The sequence below is a fragment of the Clarias gariepinus genome, chromosome 8, assembly GCF_024256425.1.
Source record: "Clarias gariepinus isolate MV-2021 ecotype Netherlands chromosome 8, CGAR_prim_01v2, whole genome shotgun sequence".
In the NCBI taxonomy this organism is placed as follows: Eukaryota; Metazoa; Chordata; class Actinopteri; order Siluriformes; family Clariidae; genus Clarias; species Clarias gariepinus.
In genome coordinates, this window is record NC_071107.1 from 20,196,377 (window position 1) to 20,218,786 (window position 22,410).

Here is a 22,410-nt window from a genome sequence, read left to right on the forward strand (position 1 = left end):
GTTCTCTAATCTGCCAATCATGTGGTAGCAGCACAATACAGGTCAGGAGCTTCAGGTAATGTTTACACTGAACATTAGAATGAACTACAAGTGTGATCTCTATTACTTTAAGAGTGGCATAGTTGTTGGTACCTGAAGGGTGGTATGAGTACTGTATTTTAGAAACTGCTGATATCCTGGGGTTCTCACACAAAACCGTCCCCAGAGTTTGAAACAAAAAAAGGGACAGAAAACAAAGATCTTGTTGATGAAAGCAGTCAAAGGGACATAGTAAAAAGCATATATAGTGGCAGGATATAGTAACTGAAATAATCACTCTGGACGAATGCGGTGAGCAGAATAGCATCTTAGCGCGCACAAAACATGCAACCTTGAGGTGGATGGTCTACAACAACAGAAGACCACATTGAGTTCCAGTCCTGTCAGCTGAGAGAAGGAATCTGAGTCTATCATGGACACAGTCTCCGCCAAACTTGACAGCTGAAGATGAATTAAAATTTGTTTTATAAACTCAATAAATTTGAACTGGTATGTTTCTAGTCTTCAGATGTGCAGTTTCAGTGAGCCTGTGTCTTACAAAACTTGTTCTTGGCTAAACGTGTTGTGTCATCTGAGATGCTATTTTGCCCACCATGGTTGTAAAGAGTGATTTATTTGAGTTACTCTATAGACTTCTTTCAGCTCAGACCAGCCTGGTCATGTTCCTCTGATCTCTCAAATTAATAAAGTGTTTAGCCTCCAGACAAACCATACACGAGATGTTTTTTATTTGTACCACCATTCTGTGTAAACTTTACTGAATGGTGCGGATCAAATTCCCAGATCAGCAGTACGTAAAATAAACCACCAGCCCAATGTTGCAGTGGCAGCACTGAACGTCAGCTCCAGCACCACCAAGATGCCACTGTGGGCAACACTTTATTCCACGAGCACTGTATCCTGCACTCTAACCCCAGCTTCATAAAAAGTTAGGATTTGTAAAAAAAGAAACTGGTTCCAGAAATCATTTTCCCATTTTGATGTTTGATGGGAATATTAAATATAACCCTTGACCTGTATCTACATGATTTGTTTGTGCGCGCACACGCTCTAGGCACTGCTGCCACATGAATCGCTGATTAGATAACTGCATCAATGTGCATCTCCCTAACAAAGTGGACAATGAGTGTACATTGATAAATTATTTCTTAGAATTTTTTTTGCTAAAGAACAATTTTTCTTTTAAATGTAACAATGTTCATGGCTATGCCCTTATTCTCCAATCTGAGTAGCAGAAAATGACTGATGATGCCCAGGTTTAAGAAATGCTTAAAAGTATTTGATTAAGCTAAATATTATTCAAAAAACAAATTATTCAATAAAGAGATCAAAAACTCAAATACATAAACACTGGTTGAATGTATTTTTTATTGATACTTTGCAAGCATATTTCAGCACTGATGATGATGATGTGTCCAATTCTGTGTAAATCTAAGGTTAAATAATAATACAACAAAAACAAAAAATCAATATAAAAAAAGAAATACTTCAGAACAATAATTGCTCATAATACATACAGGAAGGGGAGTTTAGTTTTGAGAAGTGTTAAGTTCTCAATACTGCTGATACAAGAAGTACACTCCCAGTCAAATGTTTAGACATACCAGGTCATTGAATAGTATTATTATAATTTTTTTTAACCATTTTCTATTTTAGAACAATAGTGAAAATAGAAATATTGGGTTATTCCCCATATTCCCCAAACCTCTTTTAGATTTTAGCTAATTAATAGTAACCCTGATGAAGCTTTGCAGATCCTCTGCATTTTCTCAGCCAGATTCACGAGAACAGGAGACTTCTCCTAATGTTCTCACAAAGGCAGCGGTTGTTTCAACTGCTTTCTCTAAAGTTTTTAATAAACACTTTTCGTGAAAACTATTTAATTTCAAATTTAATACAGCCAGCACTTATTTGTATTAATAATAAATGGCCTATTAAAGATACATACAAAAATTGTAACTTCATTATTTACATTTGTCTTTGAAATTTCAATAGTTCTTTTAAACAGTCTTCAAGACCAGTGGTTCTCAACTCTGCTCCATTTTAGCGTTCTCTCATCTCCCAGCACAGCTTATTTAATTAATCGCTAATTAATAGGCTAAATGTGTATGGTAGAGCACAGGGAAAACACAAAAATGTGCAGGGCAGGGGCACCTGTTGAGAACCACTGTTCAAGACAATGATACATATAAAATATTCAAACTAGCATGTCCAAACTGTTGATTGGAAGTGGATACAATCGTTATTGCCGTATATCTTTATGTTCACACTAACACTTGAAACTGTATTTTAACAGTTTTAAAAATCTGTATATTTACATATACAAGTAGAATTGTAGAAGTGATTTCCAATTTACAAACAAAATAACACAATTTCTTATTGAGCCAAACTAACGTGTTCTCCCGAAATGCTACTTGGTTTTTTTTTAAGATTGGCTATAAATGCAAATTCAATGTAGTCATTTAAATCTATCGAATGCGGCTTCCAAACCAGGGTTATTTTATCAATGAATTCAGAGAAACAAAAAATACATAGGGTTGTTTTTGAAAACTATTTACCTTGATTTCAATTTTCAATTTTCAATTATATATTTATCAGTAACTCACACAGTTGTAGAAAAATAGACATGGCAATGAATTCTATTTACATCTCTCTACAGTAATCAGTGTATATTAAATTAATAATTGACCCTTTCAGCATGCACACAGTGATCAGACAATGCATTAAAAAAACAATATTACAAATGCCATATAACTGATGACTGTATGTGTGTTGGAATGCTGGTATCACTATACCGATGTATGTGTGTAGGTGTGGGCGCGTACATAATCGCTCAGTAGCGGTGTTCTCCACGTGTGATGTGTGAGGAGAACTCGTAGCGGTCCTGACTGCGGTAGCCACATAGATTGCATTCAAAGGGGTCTCGGAAGCCATGGCATCCCATGTGAATGGTATACATGACATGGTCCAAGAAGAGCACCCTGCAGTGAACACAGCGATACGCCCTCACTTCCTCACCATCAGCACTTAGCACTTTAAAGCCTTCTGTAGACACTCCTATGCCCAGCTCCATTCCCACCGCCCGCAGAGACTCAAAGTGCCTCTGCTCTTCCTTCACCAGGGGCAAAGCACCATTTCGTGCTCCTGGAGCCATATGATTGGTCAAATAGATAAGACCACTTGCCGTCGGTCCTCCTCCACCAGCAGCCCGGTCCTCATTGTTGCTCTCGGTGTCAGTGGAGTCCTGGCCACTGTGACTGGGTGAGCCATCTTTCTCGCTCATTGCAGACTTGGACTTGGAAAGCAGGAGCAAGTTCTCGGCTGCGCTATCTTTAGCCGACAATCCGTTGCTCTCAGACGTTTGGGACTTTTGAATGTTGTAGATGGGGCTGACTACCATATCGCCTGTCGAGCCTGGTGGGGTCTGAACCAGTGGCCGCAGAGCCTCAGCTCCTAGGTAGCTTATGGCGCTGTTGATTGCCTGGTCAATCACTGCTGACGGCTGCATCATCTCACCTGAGTTGCTCTCAAATGAGAGGTCAGCGAAACGCTTCTCACCTAACACACAAAATGAGGAAGAGAGATGGAGAAAATGGCCCGAAGCCCTCGTTAAGTATATAAAAAGGAGATGATCATTCCTGTGTTTTATACTTAAAGAGCACAATAGCTGTTGTTGTGTTTTATAATTATAAAGGCATTTTGAAAAAAACATAAATTAGTATTCAAGTAATAAATAAAAATAATAGGCCAATAATTACATTTAAAATAACTTAAAATATTTTTTTTGTTTCGCCCAGAGATACAGTACATAAAAACTATAAAAATGAGTAAAAATAGGTGACTTGAGTTAGAGTTAAAACATCTTGAGTTTTTACAAATATGGGCTATAAATAAAGTTCATATTTGGCATAAAACTATAAGTATGACCCCATATTGTGCGGAACATTTTTTGTGTACACATTTACATACACCCCAGAGATGAGAGCATTTAGATTATCCTGGTTTTATGAAATATACACATTGCTTTAAACATAAAGAAAGCAAACTGCCCGTCTTACCTACAAACTTCTGTGGCATAGAGCTCTTACGCTTAGCTACATTGTTTGCTATTCTGTCTAGCACCAAGGCTCTCTCAGACGCAGCCAGGTTTAATTCTTCCCTCTGCTCACTCTGGCTGTTCTCTTCCTTCACTATAAAATGCAAGACAGAGAAACCACGCATAAGATTCAAATATACACACCTATCCTTTTGGGCTGACATCATCTGCACTGACATTTTGACTCTTTAAACCTGAAATGAACCCATGTCACCTCCTTGTGTGTGCATGCATGTGTATCTTTTTCAAATCTCTTACTTAGGGTTGGCCACAATGTTAATAATATCTTTCTAATAATAATAATAATAATAATAATAACCAGTGTCCTTCAACCTTTCGATTCAAATAACGTGAGAACAAAATAGTACTTAACTCAAATGTATATAAGTCTAAAAATATATATAACATCTAAATAATATATAAAAAAATAAACATTCTATAATTTTTAATAAAGACTGCTGGCTATGAATATATGCCTATGTGTTGTAAGACTACATAAATATTTATTATTACGGATTACTATGCTGACATTCTCTGGCTACTTATGGGTTGTGATCTAGGTTAATCTAGATAAAATTTGATCAATGGAACATAACTCTGAGCTTGTATCTTTACACTTAGTTAGGGAGAGCTCAGCACTGACCTGAGTAGATGCTGTTCTGAAGGCCCATGCACTGCAGGTAGTTGTGGCATCGTTCTTTGTGTTCTTCCAGTGAGCTTCGCTGCTTATAGCTGCGTCCACAATATGCACACTTGTGGGGCTTTCCAACTGTCAGTTGAAAAGAAAAACGATGGTGCAAAGTGAGCCATGTATTCAGTTTTATGTTTTTTATACAGCAGCCCAAACATAGGCTAAAAAATTAGATAATTTGTCATTGTTGTCATTGACACGATGCTGTTCCTTGGGAGGAGTAAAAGTTACCAGAATGTGTGCGGAGGTGTCCGGTAAGGGCATCTCTTCGGCGGCAAGCATAGTTACATAGATGACATTTAAAGGGTTTCTCTCCAGAGTGAAGTTTGATGTGGCGTAGGAGGTTGCCTTTCTGAGTGAAGGAGGCCCCACACTGACTGCACTGGAAGGGCCTTTCACCTGAGAAAAAGCATGAAGTGTACACTTGAGCAACTTAAACAAATCAGCACTTTCTTAAAGTATCTGTTTAGGATACTGCAGATAAAAGTTCACTTTGACTTGAAGACAAATGTTTGATACATTTTAATAGGAACAAAAAAAAAATCTATATGTGTTTTAGCTGAGACATTTTTGAATCAGCTTTTTACATAAATGTTAAAGTATAAATGTATAAATGTATTATTATTATTATGTTGATGGTTATTATTATTAAAAGGATTATGCAAATGAAAACCCTGTTGTTTTTATTTTTACTTTACAGCAAACAATATGTTACAAAGCCATTTTTTAAATTCTATTTGTCATCCTTTTATGTTTTTTGTTGCTTTGTATTATTATTATTATGAATATAATTATTATTATTATTATTATTATTATTTACACTGTTTTTTTAAGGTGTAAATGCTAGAACTTGTTTATGTCTTGTAATAGCTGTGACCCCTAAAGCCAGCTATAATTCAATCCAGTATGAGATATACCGTGTAGCCATGTTAGTCATTTGCACTACATGGACAAAGCTGCACACAGGCAAAAACCCCGAGCATGTAGATGATAAGCGTACAGTGATTACTCTGGGGCTGTCTCTGTAACTCTGAGGCCTCTCTCTCTTCCTGTCCCTCACTTTATTACTCTCTCTCTGTCTGTCTGTCTCTCTCAGTGGCCCTGTTTGCACTGTGCATTCGGGTCACAGCTCTACACGCTGCCACAGAGCGCGAGAGGCCCATCAGAGGCAGAAGCCCCGCCCAGTGTGCGCCGTGGCTCGCGCGCTGCCTGCCCCTCAGATCGAACACGAGCCTTTCTGCCTCGGCCTGCCAGCTTCGTAATGCACCGCTGCCTGGGTCAATTTGATCTCAAAATCTCATTTCCCCCCCTCTTCTTCTACTCTCAAATAAGGGCGGCCCATCACAATGCAAATGGCAGAGCTCATTTAAATAAAGCGAGGGAAGCGCTTTGTGTTTGAGAGCCACTCTTCCTGATCAGCGCCTCTGGAATAAACCAATATCCAGGGTACGCGAGTGTTGTGGCATTCTCGGAGAACCGCTTTAATGCGAGCTTCTCTTCAAAGGCCCCCTATAAAATAAGAGTCACCAGTGAAGCAGTAAAACTACTGGAAGGAAAAAAAGAAACTCATTAAAAAGGCATTTTAGGAGAACAGTCTCACCAGCGAATATTTATATTTAAATAGGAAGCACTTCATTATATCTTTTATTGTAGTTTCTGTTTGCATTTGCATTAGTCCTCAGTTCCTTTCTTCCATTTTGGGTTTCATTAGCTTCTCAAGCGCTGAACTTAAGTGCCTTTTTGAAAAATGTTCTCCACCACTGGTTTGAGCTCATTACAACTGAATACCAATCTTGAGTGCCACAGAAAATAACTAAGTACTTTGATGATTTTAATTTATCAGAGTTTCTTCCAGCCTAATTGGTGATGTTGCTTTCAACTGTAATTTAGATACACAAATATTTACTTCATTCCCTTTTAACTTTGTGCCTGAATAGATTCACTGAGCAAGACAAAACGCCCAAAACAGCTAAGGTAAAAATTTGAGCTCTCCACTTATTGTAAGGTTAATGCTTTTGACTGTACTAAAGGTGGAGTGTAATCCACAGACTGGTAGTTTTAATGAGTTTGTATTTCTTTTATTTGTCATTTTAATGTCAAGGAAAGATTTAGGACTTGCAGTGACATTTTTAAAATCCACTGTAGCTCCTCATTAAACTGTGACCCTTATAGTACTATAATGCACTCTGCCACATCAGGCTCTTCTAATCTGTTGTGCATCTGCAAAATGTCTCTTGCGTGTGATGTGCATCCTATCAAGCCCTGCACACTGTCAGCTCTTCTGTGCTATGGGTGTGAGTAACACTAAGGGGAGGGAAGAGTAGATGGCAGTTGTGCTTACCAGTGTGGCTTCGCTTGTGCACCATCAGCACATTGGGCCCAATGCAAACTATTCCACAGATATCACACTTGAGCTTCCCATTGGGGAGGCGGATGCCCCCGGCCATAGGGTAGGCGGGCGCTGGCTTGCTGTCTGGGCCTGCGTGGGAGCCGTTCACTTTGGCCCCTGAGCCATCGAGCATGCGCAAGTCCTCGGCCACACACTCCTCTTCCTCGCCATTCATCTCAGCGGCCAGCCCGTTCTCCTCATCACTCCGAGCCTCAACTTTTATATTGCAGGCTGGAAAAAGAGGGCAGTGGGCCTGTTTAGTGAAGCATCATGCTGAATGCTCACCTGACTATCACTAAGCTAATACTTTCTTCTTTTTTTTTTCTAGTATACATAATTATTTATGCCCCTGCCCAGAGGTCACATGTTTCTATCTAGTGAACAGGATTAAGTGATTTTTTTAATTTTTTGTATTACAATGTTATATTACTTTAGGGAAGGACATAATACTTGAGGACAAGCTGGACATTTGTGCCTTTGTTTTGTTATTAAAATGAAAAATTATATGAAATGCTTTTCTTTCTTTTTTTTTACCTTAAATGTTAAAGGATAACCTTCTAAGTTGCAAACAAAAGAAATTCTGATAATCTGAATAATAGTGCCAATTTCAAATACTTGGGTTTCTCTTCACACTAGACAAACACAATTCTTTTTTGAGCAGTCAAACAGCAAACTCCTATATGAGTTTACTCACTTAGGAATTGGGAAATACAAACTCCATACCCCATCTCTCTCAGTATCACAGTTCTCTGAAACAAATGACTGATAAACAGGAAACAGAGACACAGGAAGCACTGTGAAACTGAGGAGTGCAGCGGTGTAAACCAGACCAACAAACCGTGGTAAATACATACACACTTACATTAATGCAAGTGAGACTATAGAGATGAGGGAGTTAGAGTGATTAATAAAACAATCTAGATTTCTAATGCATGAAAGGGTTTGAATTTAAGAACAAAAACAAGAGCTAATTTATCTCTAACCTGAAAACAACACAGTACAGTCTGAAGAGTTTCACGCTGAAGACAAAACCTGATTTTGTTGCTTAGTGCCTTTGGGACTACCATCCTTCCTTTTTCTTTTTTGCGTCTTTTTTTTTTTTACGAGTGCAATTTTATGCACCCGCTTTCACACTGCTGCTCTTTGTTTAAAAACGGTTCTCACTGGGTTTGGGTCGTGTGGTTAACATGTCATGGTGCCATGTTTGATTTCCTCATGCATTTACCTCCATTTGTACACACCGAAGAGGAAGAAGTGGAAATAATGAAATATAGGAATCTAGGAGAAAAGGGGAAGCTTCTGTAGCATAGCCAGTCCAACCGAAAAAAAAAAACAAGGCCAAGAATTATGGAGAAGTGACAGAAAGGGAAGCACAGACAGGGAATTGTGAAGCTATTTTGTGGAACAAAAACACTGTTTCAGTGTTTAGCTAAAGGCACTACATGGATCAGCACATGAGTCACATGATTCATACAGAGAGTGAACCTCAGTTCCTTTCTGCTGTATTTTAAACTAAACTAGCTATGCATCTATTTTAGCTAAAGTAGTGATCTAAAATATCTTAAGTAGTAATATGTAAAGACAAGAAAGCCATATTCACTGCTGCAAAATGCCACAAACCACTCTGGGAGAGGCACCCAGACAGAATAGCTCATTTTAAGAGGAAGTTGAGTAAGTGTCAGCTCAAAGATGAAAACGTGTGAGCTCACTATACTGATAGCAAAAGTGCTTCTCTTCATGAGCCACGGCCTGCAAGATACAGCTGCTGATCAGTGCTTCTATTCTGTTTGGCAATTTTCCTCTGTAGCTTCAATATTTTCAAATTCCAGCAGCTCCTCAGCTACTTTAATCTGCTGGGAGTCACACATCCATACCTTATTTCAGTTCTAATAACTAATTATAATTTTCCAAGTTCTGTATGGTATACAATCCCAAGTGAGAATTCTGTAGGAATAGGTCTCAGACTATAGCCTGTGTATATAGACCACAATCCTCTCACATACGCTGTTACAGCTTCTCACAGACCTTCTGCTTGTATTGTTCAGTGGTTTGTCCAGAGATATGTGACCCATGCTTGGCAGAAGGAACTAACTTTGCTAGTGTGCTGAAATCTCCCATGGATTTGGGGAAGTTGTGACTAAACTGGAGATGGGAACAGGAGCTTTTACTTTATATAATGTTTGTCACACATCCTAATTTACCCTTTTTGGGAAGCAAGTGTCAAAACCCACAGGCAAGAACAAACAAAGAGCAGTGCACTTGTACAGAGAAGAAGAGAGGTGACATCGGAGCTCATTTCATCCTGCTTACAACATGACTTGTGTCACTTCCTGTCGCATTAACCTGAACTCTATTAAAGCACAGAGCAGATTTACAATCACCCTGTGGTACACATTCTACTAGCACTGGGACAGAAGTGCCACCTAACTGCAATAGTCCTGCATGTGTAAAACTGGGGTGTCAGCTATGTTCGTCACAAGGCAATGCTTCTCTTGTCTCAAACTGAAAATAGCTTTGTACTTGTTGCCTTGGAGCCACACACTAAACCACGGCTTTGCTCAGTGTGAATATGTGCATGTGCGCTTGCACATATGCGACCTTTGATAAGGAAAAAAAAAGGCACTGCTTCTTTTGCATTTTTAGGAACTTCAGAACGTTTGACTGTAAAACGGCCGTGACACAAAGCGACCGACCAATCATTTGTCCATTAAAAACTCTGTGCTCTAAAACAAAGGAAAAAAAAAAATATATATATATATAAAGTAACACCATGTTTAGATCAGCTTTCAATTTTTACTTTATTTATTACAAGATTTTTGGATCACGTAAGACCTGGAATGAACTATCTGACATTACGTGACCCTGTTATGGAAGTTTTTTAAGAGCATGGCTAAGACAGACAGCGCGAGCCATCACAGTGCGTGTGATTCTGATGCTCTTCTCCTTCCTCTCTCCTACTTACACACTCCTGATCGAATAGCACATTGCAACCCAGTAGTAAATGATCAGCACAGATAGCTACTGCTCCATTACCAAGTTTCTGCATTAATCTGAAAAGCAGTGATGCACTGCAAAGATATAATAGTCACATCCTCTCACACACTGGCTGATTACATCTTCAAGGACAGTGCACACACGCACACGCGCACATAGGCAAAATTTAAGATTATCTACAGCCTGTATCAAATAGCCTGTTTAAAACCCATTATTCTGCAAAATACGAACCTCTGAAGTAGAACATTTTATCTTGCAAACATGCTACTTGTCAGACAGCTGGAGATAAAGTTCAGCATTCCATAAGGTTTAAACATTTTAAATATCTTTACTGTTGAGATTATTCACATAATACTTTTCCTTCGTGCCTGTAAATGATTTTTAAAATTCATATGCCAGTTTGAACTTTTAGCTTAAAACATTCTTAAAGACTAAAATTCAGACCAACATTTTTAAGTATTTTTTTATTTGCTGTCCCTTTCTCCTAGTGACGGTTGCAGTGCATGATAAACGTTATGGTAAGGACTTTAAAAATCATGCTGACAGTGTGTCAATGAGAAGTGAAATGACTAATCAATAGCTATCTGTGTGTTGCTATCAGAGTGGATGACGTAAACACCGCTGTCCACAATGCGCCTTTGTTACAGGCTTTCTAATGTTCCTCTGACACAAGCTTATATACCCATATCCGCTATTTAAGGCGGACGATTTTAGCTCATCCATTTCATGCCACAGCACTAAAGGTATCACCACAGCATGCAAATCCTACTCTATCATAAGCGCTTTGTTTGTTACAGATTATGTTTTTCTGTAAACTTTGTTTCATTTACACTATATACTTAATAATTATGTTAATGGAAGATCCTCGTAAGGATCATATGACAAGTGAGGTGTGTGCATGAGAGAGAAAGAGAGAGAGAGAGAGAGAGAGAGAGAGAGAGTAGGTGTAGCTTGGCAGTTGAAGTGAAAGCATGGCAAAAAAAGTGCAGGTGCAGTCCTGTGTTCTTGTGCGTATGTACGTGTGTGTCAGTGTAGTGCCGCCTGTCTAGTGTTGCTCCTGAACATTTTATCTCCTCGTACGAGTGTTGAAACTGTGTTCTGGCAAGTTCTTCTTAGGAAACTCTTGCACATCCTATTTCAGTTTCCTCTGACATCTTATTTTTTCTCTCTCTCTCGCTCTCTTTTTTTCTCTCTCTCTCTCTCTTTCTCTCTCTCTGTCTCTTTTTAAATTACGGCAGCTTCAAAGTGTTTGGGGCAAGCTAATCTGGAACTACTGGAGGGGAAAATTCCTAAACTAAAATACATCACGATTTTAAACAGGCCATCTGCTAACCTCAGCTTAGCCAGGTCCATTCCTATCCACATCACAGAGTTTGCTTCTACTTAACCTACTTCATGCTCATGCGCTCTTCTGGCACTTTTATACTACGAAAGCGTGTCTTACTGAGAAATCTCTCTTTCACCCAACAGGGTATCTTTTTCATATCATGTGAGACTGCTGGTTTTCTCCCAGAATACAAAAAAATGAAAGAAAATAGTGAAGCTAATAGTGAAGCATCCAGCCAGGTGTTAAATAGATACCAAGATCATATTTTAACAAAGTTTTTAAAGAATTTTACAAGTGACATGTAGCAATATGAAAAGTTATTTATCTACATCGTCATGATTAGTATATGATTTAAGTACAAATGTAGATCATAAATAAATATATAATGCAATGAAGTCTTTGTTACAAAGTGTGTGTGTGTGTGTGTGTGTGTAACAGTTTCTTGTTTCCTGCCTTCTCCTTTCTGTTTCTGAATATGGAGAAAAAAGGAACATAAACATTCTAATCATAATCATCGATGTGCAGAAAGGGTGGCCTCAAACCAGGGGCTAAATAAACCACACATGATAACTTGATAATACTAATGCTGCTACTGCTTTTTTAAGAAAGAAACAAAAGTCCACGATGTGTAAAAATTTGCCATTATAAATTTTCATCAAGCCATACTTTAACAAAGAACTGGATTTTAAATTTGTTTGTTTGTTTTGTTGTTGTTGTTGTTTTTTTTTTTTAAAGACAGCCTCATACAGCCTTACATTTCAAATCTGTCTATCTATGAAGGTTTATATTAAAATTCTCAGGTCTTTTTTCTCTTTCCTTTTCTTCAGCACATATAGTGTTCAAGCTTGCATTTTTTATATGGAATACCTTATTTGATTTTTCATTCTTTGAATAAACTCTTTGGATTATCCTTAGACCTGGTGCTTTTCTAAATAATTTTTACTTTCTCCCATATCATAATTGAGGTATTTCATGGTCTGTTTCACACACTGGGTATTGCATGGACTGTATTTTTAGTGTAAACCTCTAAAGTAAAAGTGATTTAAAGGGCTGTCACATTGGTCTCACCCACCTGTTGGTTTGTCGGTGCGATTATTGTTCTGGAGACCTGTGCTAGTGGACAGGTCCTCAGGGACAGGCATAGCCTCCTCTTGCTCTTCTGCCCCCTCATTAGTAGTGGGGCTGTCTGTCCCTAAGAAATAAAACGTAAAACTATGATATAATGTATAAAACAAATAACTCTCCGTGCTTCAAGGTACACACATTTATATATATATAAATATATATAAATTGTTAATTTAATATGGTTTTTGTTTCTGGTTCTAATTTGTTTAACCAGGAGCTTTTCTGCAGGAATGTCTTTTTTATTTGTTGTAGTCAAAACCTATTAACTTATTGTTTTAACTATTGTGTGCGCCATTTGTTGCTCTGTTTTTTTTTTATAGAAAAGAGCTCTCTGAAAGATTTAGAACAATGTGTGATCAGTCTTCTGGACGTGACTGAGCTGTTTAAGAAGCTCACTGTGTGGCAGGATCTGGCTTTACTGAGGCATACCGCATTCTGGTATTGTTCTGAGTGCATGAAATGGTGCTATACCTGCTATTTGGGACATTTCCTGTGCCTCTTCGGTTTCCATCCTGTGCAGGTACTCTAACAGGAGCAAGTGAAAGAGAGAGAGAGCGAGACAGACAGAATAAGACAATCAGAGAGACAGAGTCAGAGAAAAGTGTTTCAGTTTCATCAACTCCTACTGTTGCAAATGTAACACCCTAAGAGGGGGCGATAAGTGATTAAAGGGGGAATGCCCTTTCTTTGTGTGTCTTCATCACCCCCTACAATAACACTCCTATTCCAGTAGCAGACACCACTGTCCTGCACATTACATTACAAAAGAACTACAGACATTTTCATTACCCTGGCTGACAGCTTGGGTAGGCTGAGCAACTGGATGGTGGGCTTCAGGGGTGGGGTGCTGGGAACTCAAGAACAGCCTTTCAGACCGCATTTGTTATTTATTGTTAATTTCCCAGCACATAATCATCCAAAAATGCAAACTGACTGCCGCAAAATTAAGCAGAAAATTAGATGGCCCTGGGTCACGGGGATGCGGGTGTTTGGCATAGGCAGCTGATTGGCGCTCGTGTTCACTCTAATTTACTGAGCATGCATGGGTAAGCCCGGCAGCCTGTCTCTCTTTCTCTCTCTCACTCATACACGCTCACACCGGCAAGCTGTAGACATAAACAAAAGGTGAAGTGGACACAGAAATGGAGAGAGAGAGAGAGAGAGAGAGAGCGAGAGAGAGGGAGGTGACAGAGATATTAAAGAGGAAGAAAGAAAGGAGGAGTAAATGAAAGAGAGACAGAGAGAGAGAGAGGAAGTATGATAGAAGGGGAATGAGAGAAGGATAAAAAGTGAAAATGTCTACAACTAAAACTAAAAACACAGTCACAGAAATGAAATGCAAGAAAAAAAAAGTGCTTGAGAATGCAGTAGGCCGAAAGAGCAGGGATTTGTCAGGTCGGGCCTGCACATCGAAGGAGTCACCAGTGCGCGTGGCCCCATTAATAATGCACGGTCCCCTCAGACCTGCAGCAGATGGGCACAACAGCCTCAGCCTCCTTGCTGCCACTTCAAGACGCTCCCGCTGGAGGGCCGCACCCGGCCCCTGTGGCCACGCAGGGAGAAGTGAAGCTCCCGAAAATAGCCAAGCAAGCTGAAGCACGCCTCTGGGAGAAGGGGAACCTAGGCCTTCCTGTTTTCACTGACAGATGGCTCCACACATTTGGAACAAATAGCGGGAAACAAGTTCACGATCCGTATGTCGCAATGCCTCTGCTTTTCTGCAGATAACTCCACAGCAGCACACAGACCTTCCTTAGACCTAGGTGTATTTGTAGAGAAAGAGGTGTGCTTGTGTACTGGGTGTGAAGGTTAAAGGTCAGCTAGGTCAGTATGTTTATGCGCGGATCGAGATGGCTCGACTCCGCTGCTTATTGGTTTTCTGACAGCTGTGCATGCGTGTGATTGTGTGAGGGTGTGTTACGTGTATTTAGTCAGTATTCCCATTGTGCCGCCTCTTCTGAGTAGGTAGTGTGAGGGGAAATAGTGATGCTCTGGATAAAGGAGGGGGTGGAGGCATTAATTTTTCTCATGACGGCAAATTCTTCAGTACTGGAGTTAGTCTGGAAATTGCGTGTCAATACATCAACACTTATGTGTGTACACCAAAATGTATCATTTCTTTTTCAAAATAAAGTATATACAAAATTTTAAAAAAAATCTCATTCATTAATTGAGACATTATTTAAGAATTTTTAACTCCAGAATAAAATCAGGGATAAACTACAGAGCAAAGTTAAAATATTAAAATTCCTTGTGAGCAGGCTATAAAGAACATGTCGTTCTTACGCATATTTAAATACGGGTAAGCCTGCAAATGTGAGCCAAGTTTCTTAAAAGTTTTTAAAGGTTTTCAAATTACAAAGCAAATCTATCTATCAATGATAATGTTACCATGTTTCTGGGAAACCTGCCCAAATAAGTTAGATCTGACTACACACACTTTTTAACTGTAGGTGTTAAAGTGTTGATATTTGATTAAAAAAAGGTCACAGATCAGTCATGATTCAGTTCAAAAATGACTAGAACTGGAGCAACAGTACATAACAACTTTATATATTTTTTATTCCTACTCCATTTTATATAACAAACAGGCAGAAATTCCAGAATTTTAATGTTGGTCATAATGTGTTCAGGATACTTGCTCAGAGAATAGGAAGTTTAATACTCTGCTAATGACATGCAGCAAGTTCCTCTGAAGACAAATATATTCTCATATTTGAACAGACTGTTAATAAAAGATTATGGCACTAAAATATAATTCTTTTAAATTACTGTCTAACCATTAAGGCAATTGTTATACAGTTTTTATGCTGTTGTCCTGTTCTATGCATGTGTGAGTGTGTATATATTTAAGATGACCTCTTTACTATAGGACAATTAACATGTAACTTTAAGCACCGTTTGCAGACATATCATATGAAAAGATAGAGAGTGTGTTTGCTTGGAAGGAAGCAAAGCAGCACAACAAAGGAGCTCAAGCAGAGTAGGGTGGAGACTGTCAGATGCAAAACCGTTAAACAGACAAAATGACATGGCTCAGGTCAGAGGATTTCAGAGGTGAGAGCAACTCTACTACACCACTACTTGGAACTAATTAATTTGACTCAGGATTAAAAATCTAACAAAATAATCAGGAGCTCAGAAATCCTCAAAACAATAAAGTTTATGTAAATGTGGAATTCTGGAATTTTTGCTTTGGGTGAAACTAAAAGGATATTACACATACTGTACTGAAAAAAGTCTGGTAAATTCCATGTTTTCTAAAAACATCTGCTGAATAATATATCAGGGATATTCCTGAAACTCCCGGCCTAATGTGTTTACAGATCTCACAAAAATAGCTGCTGTATCGTTGTATTTTTTTAACTACATTTATGCAGGTGATCCAGATCCAGATGAGGTGTGTATATGGAACTATTTTATTTGTAGTTGTGTTTAAAAAAAAAAAAAGTATGGATGTATTTTGTAGGAATCTAAAAAGGTCTGTGTATTATTATTCATATTATTATAATAATTATAATAATAATAATAATTATTATTATTAAATTGTATTTACTGATATATGTAAAGTGCCCTTTAATGACACCCCAATGAGGATTTTTTAAAAATTATAATTTCTTTTAAATAAATATCATTGCCATTCAGAGATGTAAACCCCAAACTGACTTAAATGTAAATGTAGTTTTATTGACGTTTTTAATTTCCAAAGTGTGTATCCAACCACTGATGCATGTCCACCCGTTACAGAAATTGCGTGCACTTCTAAAAAAGAGCTACAAGAGATGATGGGAATGGGTGGGCTTCCGACCTAAAATATTACTAAGTATTTCTAATTAGCCGGGGCGAAGTTAGTAACCCAGGAAGGGTTGGAATAACTTCTTCTCTGACTGACTGGTCTTGCATCAGTGGGGATTTCAGCACAGTGCTGGACGAGTTGATCTCTTTCAGTGTGAGTTGATGATGGTGGTGATGATCAAGACCTACAGCTCACAGCTTTCAGTCAAATAAAACTCCAGCACAGGCTCATTTACATCTTCTCCACTTCACTACACTGGCCTACACTACTTCATATCTCTCTCTCTCTCTCTCTCTCTCTCTCTCTATATATATATATATATATATATATATATATATATATATATATATATAATGACACTTTTTTAAATTTGAATAATTTTGTACAAAATATAATATTACCCATTCTAAAAAAGCAATCACCATAATAATAAAAAAATAAGCACTGTTTCTTCACCTAAAAAAATAGACAGAAGGGGCAGGATTTGTCTTTAATGTCAAAGCTAAGAAATATAAGATTTTAAATATATGTAAAAATACACCCATTTAAAATGTTCCTTCTGATTACCGTGTGCGCATTTTTTATTTGTATTTTTTCCGTTTTTTGGGACTGAATAAGCACGGACGTTAAGTCACACACACAGAATGTAAGTTGTTATAGCAAGGATACAAAGAGACAAAATTAGGCTTCGTTTTAGCTGTCCCATGAGGGAAAAGATGCAAATCTTTCATACTTTGCCTATTGTTTTTCACCGGCTGATCTAGCCGAGCAAATTCATTCTCACAGACTGTATTTTATGGATAAATATGTTGCTCGGTTGGAATAAAGTTATTCCAGAATATTAGTTAGGATGAAATTAAATATGTTCGAGGATATCTAAATACCATAAGCATAACATTTAATTTATGTATCAATACGTAATTAAAAATGGAGTGTTTAACGAAATATTATAAAACAGACAGAGAGAAAGACAGAGAGAGGGAAAAGTCTGTGTGTTAGTGAAGGGCGGAAAGAGCAACAGGTGCCTCTCAGTATGAGGCGCTTCCGAAAGTAAAGGACAGCGTTTCTCTCAGCCAATATTCTTTCTAAAATTCTTAAATAACGAAAATATTTCTTTTACACTTTCTGACTAAAGCCTGTTGTGTTTACGAGCCAAAACAATCAGTTGTGAGTCCAGTCACACGGTTGGATGGAGGGACGCGATTCCTCTTTGGAAAACCAGATGGAAAATGTCGCATGTTCATAACCGAAATTCATCTCCAAAAGTCCTCCAAATCTGTCTACTGATTATTATTCGTAAGGTAGCTGAAAACAAAGGGGGAAGCCTGAAACTTTTTTACCACTCTACGCTGTGAGTGTCTGGGAGAAGTTGAAGCGCACCTGCTGCCTGCTTTATACAGGACTAAAGTTTTCCACTATCTGCCCGCTCTTTCTCAGTCTCCCAGCAGAACTTTCTTTCCACTTTGACCCCCAAACTGGCGCACCTGAGTGTGTGTAAGTGTGTGTAGGTGTGTGAAGCGCGATGGAGTTGATGTCCATACCTGTTAGTCCTCGGCTCGGGTGCAGTATGAAGCTGTTCCAGGCGCGCACCGCTCCATGTGGCGCAGTCCGAGGCGGCGCGGAGGCGCTGGGGATGCGCGGTCCCTCCCCTCCTCCCCACTGCACTTCCTCCTTCCAGCCCAGCATGCCTTACGCGTCTGCAATCAGCCGAAACCTCCCGCAAGCTTTTATTTTCCACAGGCCGAGCGGCTCCCGCAAGCCCCTGGCACCCTGCGTCGTGCCAGTCAATGAGAGCGGCCAGTAGAGTAGCGCTGGCACCCATGCATGAGATGGGATGAGCAGAGTGGACCCTTCATGAGTTATTCATTTAGTCTCTCTCAAGAGAGCGAGTAGCACTCAGGGTCTCTTCTTGTTACCTGATTTCACTAACAATACTGTGGGTAAGCCTAATAATATAAGAACATATTTAGATATAAATATATTATAAAATACATGATAAAATTTCCCCAATTTTTTTTTTTTTTTTGGTCATAACATTTCATTTAATAACTGAACTGTCACTAAATAAATATTAATAACCACAATCCTCTCCTCACTATGAATTTCCTAGACTTTATTGTAGACCTCCATCAGGAGTTACATTTCCTGTAATTTTCCTGTATAGTACTCATAATGTTCTCAAAAGCCATGTTTGTTCCTCAGCCTATTTTTTTTTCACACTGACTATCACAGTCATTACGATGACTTTATCTGTGCAAGCTTTCTGGTTTTGTCTCTATGTCTCAGTGTGTCATACGCAGGGGCTTCACAGGCAGAAATTTAAGCAATGCTCCTACTAATAGCGTATTGGTTAATTCCCATAAAAGTCATTTTTTAAAATGTATTTTAGGAATTTTTCATTTTCCTTAATACTCTGTTTTTATTTTCCTTAATACTAATATTGTACTGCTCACCCTGTTGACAAAAATATGATGACGTGGCAATTTATTCTCTATTACTCTATACACTACATCTAACCACATGACCTGTTTTACCCACTGTTTATATTAAAGCCTACACATTACAGATATGACACTTTGGTCTAACCATTGCTTGCCTTAGAAAACTAAGTTGACTTGTATCCTAATAAAAAAAACTAGTGTTTTAACTGTATATTAAATCTTAAAAAAAAAGATATATTTGATATATATTTATATATATATATTTTTATATTTTTAAACACAGTAAGCCTAAAAAACTCTTTAGGGAACTTAATATGTTTGCCACTTAAATAAAAAATTCCAGTCATATTAAACACATCGATTCTGTTCCATGATCTCATGAACAACATTCTTAGCCACTTCTTTATGACTATTATAAAACTAATCATTTGACTCAAAATGGATGCACTGATGATACTGCTACCAATTACTCCAAGAGATATCATTTTTGCATTAATATTTATAGATGTTGTCAATAAATAATGAGAATGGGAGCAAGTTTGGTTAAAATAAATAGACTCATTTCATTCCCATGTTTTGTCATTATATTGTAAATGATGTTTCCAGTACACTGCTTCAAGGCTACATTGGAAGGCAATGTAAGCCAGTTGGAAAATTCTAACTTCTCTCTCCCAGTGATCCTAATGTTTGACCCTCCCTGTTTAAGCTGCTGAGTCATGTGTAGTAGGACGCAGCTCTTATCTCCAGTCAGCCAGGAGGACTTTCACAGGCAGTTGGTCCGTGTGAGTGGGGAAAAAATGGATGATATTGGCTTGCTGCTGCAGGATTACCTGATGTACTGTGCTGTTTAGGCTCATTGGATGATTACTGAATATGTTAAGAAGTCTTAAGAGCACGGTCAGTGACAGTGGAGATCATGTTTTCATCCCAGTCTATAATTCTACACTATGGAGGTTTGATGTAGGTCCACTCCATAGGCAAGAGGCCAGGCGGAGGGAATTCAAACAGGGGGCATGAGTCAGCAAACTGTACTCCGGCTCCAATCAACACTAGCAGAGCTGAACTGGGGCTTCCAAGCCAGAGATACCAACAAATCCCAGTGACTCAGCATAAATGACTTTGCCTGAAACGTCAGGAGCATGGGAGGACATCAGGACATATCATAACCTTATATATTCATACATTTCTTCAGCCTTTTCTATTATTATTATTATTATTATTATTATTATTATTATTATTATTAGCTGACCTTTTAGTTACAAAAAACACTATATTCTATAATCTAACTGGGTTTTAATGTATTTGTTTCTGAAAAGGTATAAACTAATATATATGAACTATAATGAAACACCCCCATACATTAACCATAAGATCTCATTAGATTCACCACAGATTGATGTAGCGGGTAAAACTCATTAACTCAATTAAATGAACACCAATTATGGATAGACTAATAGAAGTGTGTTGTCCATTGTTATTTCATGGATCTTTAAGCAGCCTATAGCTTAGCCGCTTAAACATCTTGTAATCCATAACTGATTTAAGTTTGAAGTGGTTGAGATCGGTAATCACATTAATAGTCAAATTTACTTAAAATCTCAATTTGGAGCTTCACGTTCTTTGGGAATACATTATGCAGCAAGATGTCAGAGTAAATTAAATTCCCTTGTGCGCACTAAAGTGTCAATTTCCTTATGGTAATCATCTGCTGGAATGGATGTGTCAGTAGAAGGAGTCAGGCATGCCTGACATTTACCCTCTTTATGGAGAAATGACAGGAAAAAAAATATAAAGGGGAGGCAGAGAAATTAATCTTTCGCACGAGTGAGTATGGAAAAGCGCCTAAAAGACTGTTGAAGAATCAGCCGTTATATTTGTGACGCCAACATGAAAATTAAGCCACTGATAGAAAGTAGACCAAGGAGGATGAGAAGGGGAGATGGGCTGAGGAAACCAGAGGAAGACAACTAAACATGCACAGATGTGAGGGAATAAATATTTTTATATAAGTGATATAGCACAATAGTATCATGGCCCAAGAAACAAAATCAGGTAGGATAGTTTAGGAAATTAATAAATTAGAATTTCTCACTAGAGTACTAATATTATATTATAAATTATCTTCCGTGGTATTGTAAAATACTATTGTATCAGAGCATAAATATTATATGATTATACGTACATCTGTGTGTAATATATTTACAAATGGAATCTCATCCAGCATAGTTTAGCAGTCTTAAAATTGAACTAAAGAATGAATAAATCTGTAAAAAATATGTTAAATCCTTTCTTTAGTGGAGCTCCAAACTGAAATTTGTGGTGTAAAATATGGCCATTTATTGCCAGCACTGTGCTAATCAGACTAGCGGCTTTTGTAACACAACTAAGAAGATATTGTGTTAAAAATAATAATAATATCAGGTCTGAGATTATGTGTTTTTCCTCAGGTAGTGAGATACCTTATTTTATTTCTTACTAGATTGTCATTGCTGGCTAGAGATCATTATTAGACATCATTAGAGGTTATTCAAAAAAAAAAAAATCAAATATACCTTTCAAAATAATTAATGAGCAAATAAGAAAACAAAAAATTTATTTGTAAGACAAATAAATAGTAATGTTTTAGAAACAATCTTATGTTTAATAGATGACCGTTTACTCATTAGCAAAGAGGTCATAAACAGAAAAAATAAATCACATAAATAGAAATGCTGGCTATAATTTAAAAAATGTGCTTTCATTTAATGAGAAATTACATGTACTTTACATATACGTTTATGCAGAAGGCCTTTGCAGCCAGTGGATTTAACCGACTGCACAAGTGCCTTTGGAATACCCAATGCCCTACATATTTTACGTACATACGTGTTTTCCTCCTCTAACACACCCATTACTCAGGAAGGGTTGTTAAGCAGTTGATTGAATCAGGTGAAGTAGGAAAGCACTACAATGTGTAGAGCAGGGGTATTCCAGCATCAAGGGTGAGAACATGACCTTCTCTATGCAGAAGTACATTTTTATTTTTGCCCACACTGTATATTATATTATATAATACTACTATAAATAGTAGTCTGTAGTACTAAAAAAAACTAAGTTACCTAATTTAAACAAAATATATAGAGTATATATTTGGTTTGTCATCATTGCACTGAAGAAAAAAAAATAACAAAGGGGATGCCCCATGGGTAATCAATATTTAAATTGTAAACTGTAAAACCATAAAAGAACATTGTAGTGCATTTTTAAATAGTTACTATTTATGAGGTACTTCAGTTTTATGTTTATAATATTTTGTAAAAATATAATATTAAACATTTTAATTCTCATTCAAATGTACATCTTTAATCTTTTCTTTTTTTTTTTTTTTAACCTCTTCCCTGTTGTGTTGGACTAATGGCACTTAGTTATTAACCTAGTTAACCCAGTGTAAGTATGTATCCAATAATGTAAACTTTAAAGCACTTTTTGTAAGTCGCTCTGGATAAGAGCGTCTGCCAAATGCCTAAATGTAA

At 37.7% G+C, this 22,410-nt stretch overlaps 1 protein-coding gene across 1 annotated transcript; it reads right to left on the reverse strand.

Annotated features, from left to right (window-relative positions):
- Positions 1 to 1,387: 1,387 nt before the first annotated feature.
- On the reverse strand, positions 1,388 to 18,395 carry ikzf1 (IKAROS family zinc finger 1 (Ikaros)). The gene is given in 9 exon segments (XM_053501931.1): positions 1,388 to 3,597; positions 4,098 to 4,229; positions 4,779 to 4,904; positions 5,058 to 5,225; positions 7,168 to 7,446; positions 12,609 to 12,728; positions 13,133 to 13,186; positions 17,999 to 18,146; positions 18,148 to 18,395. Coding segments are annotated over 9 exon segments (1,884 nt in total). The 5' UTR covers positions 18,280 to 18,395; the 3' UTR covers positions 1,388 to 2,872.
- Between the last annotated feature and the right edge of the window lie 4,015 nt (positions 18,396 to 22,410).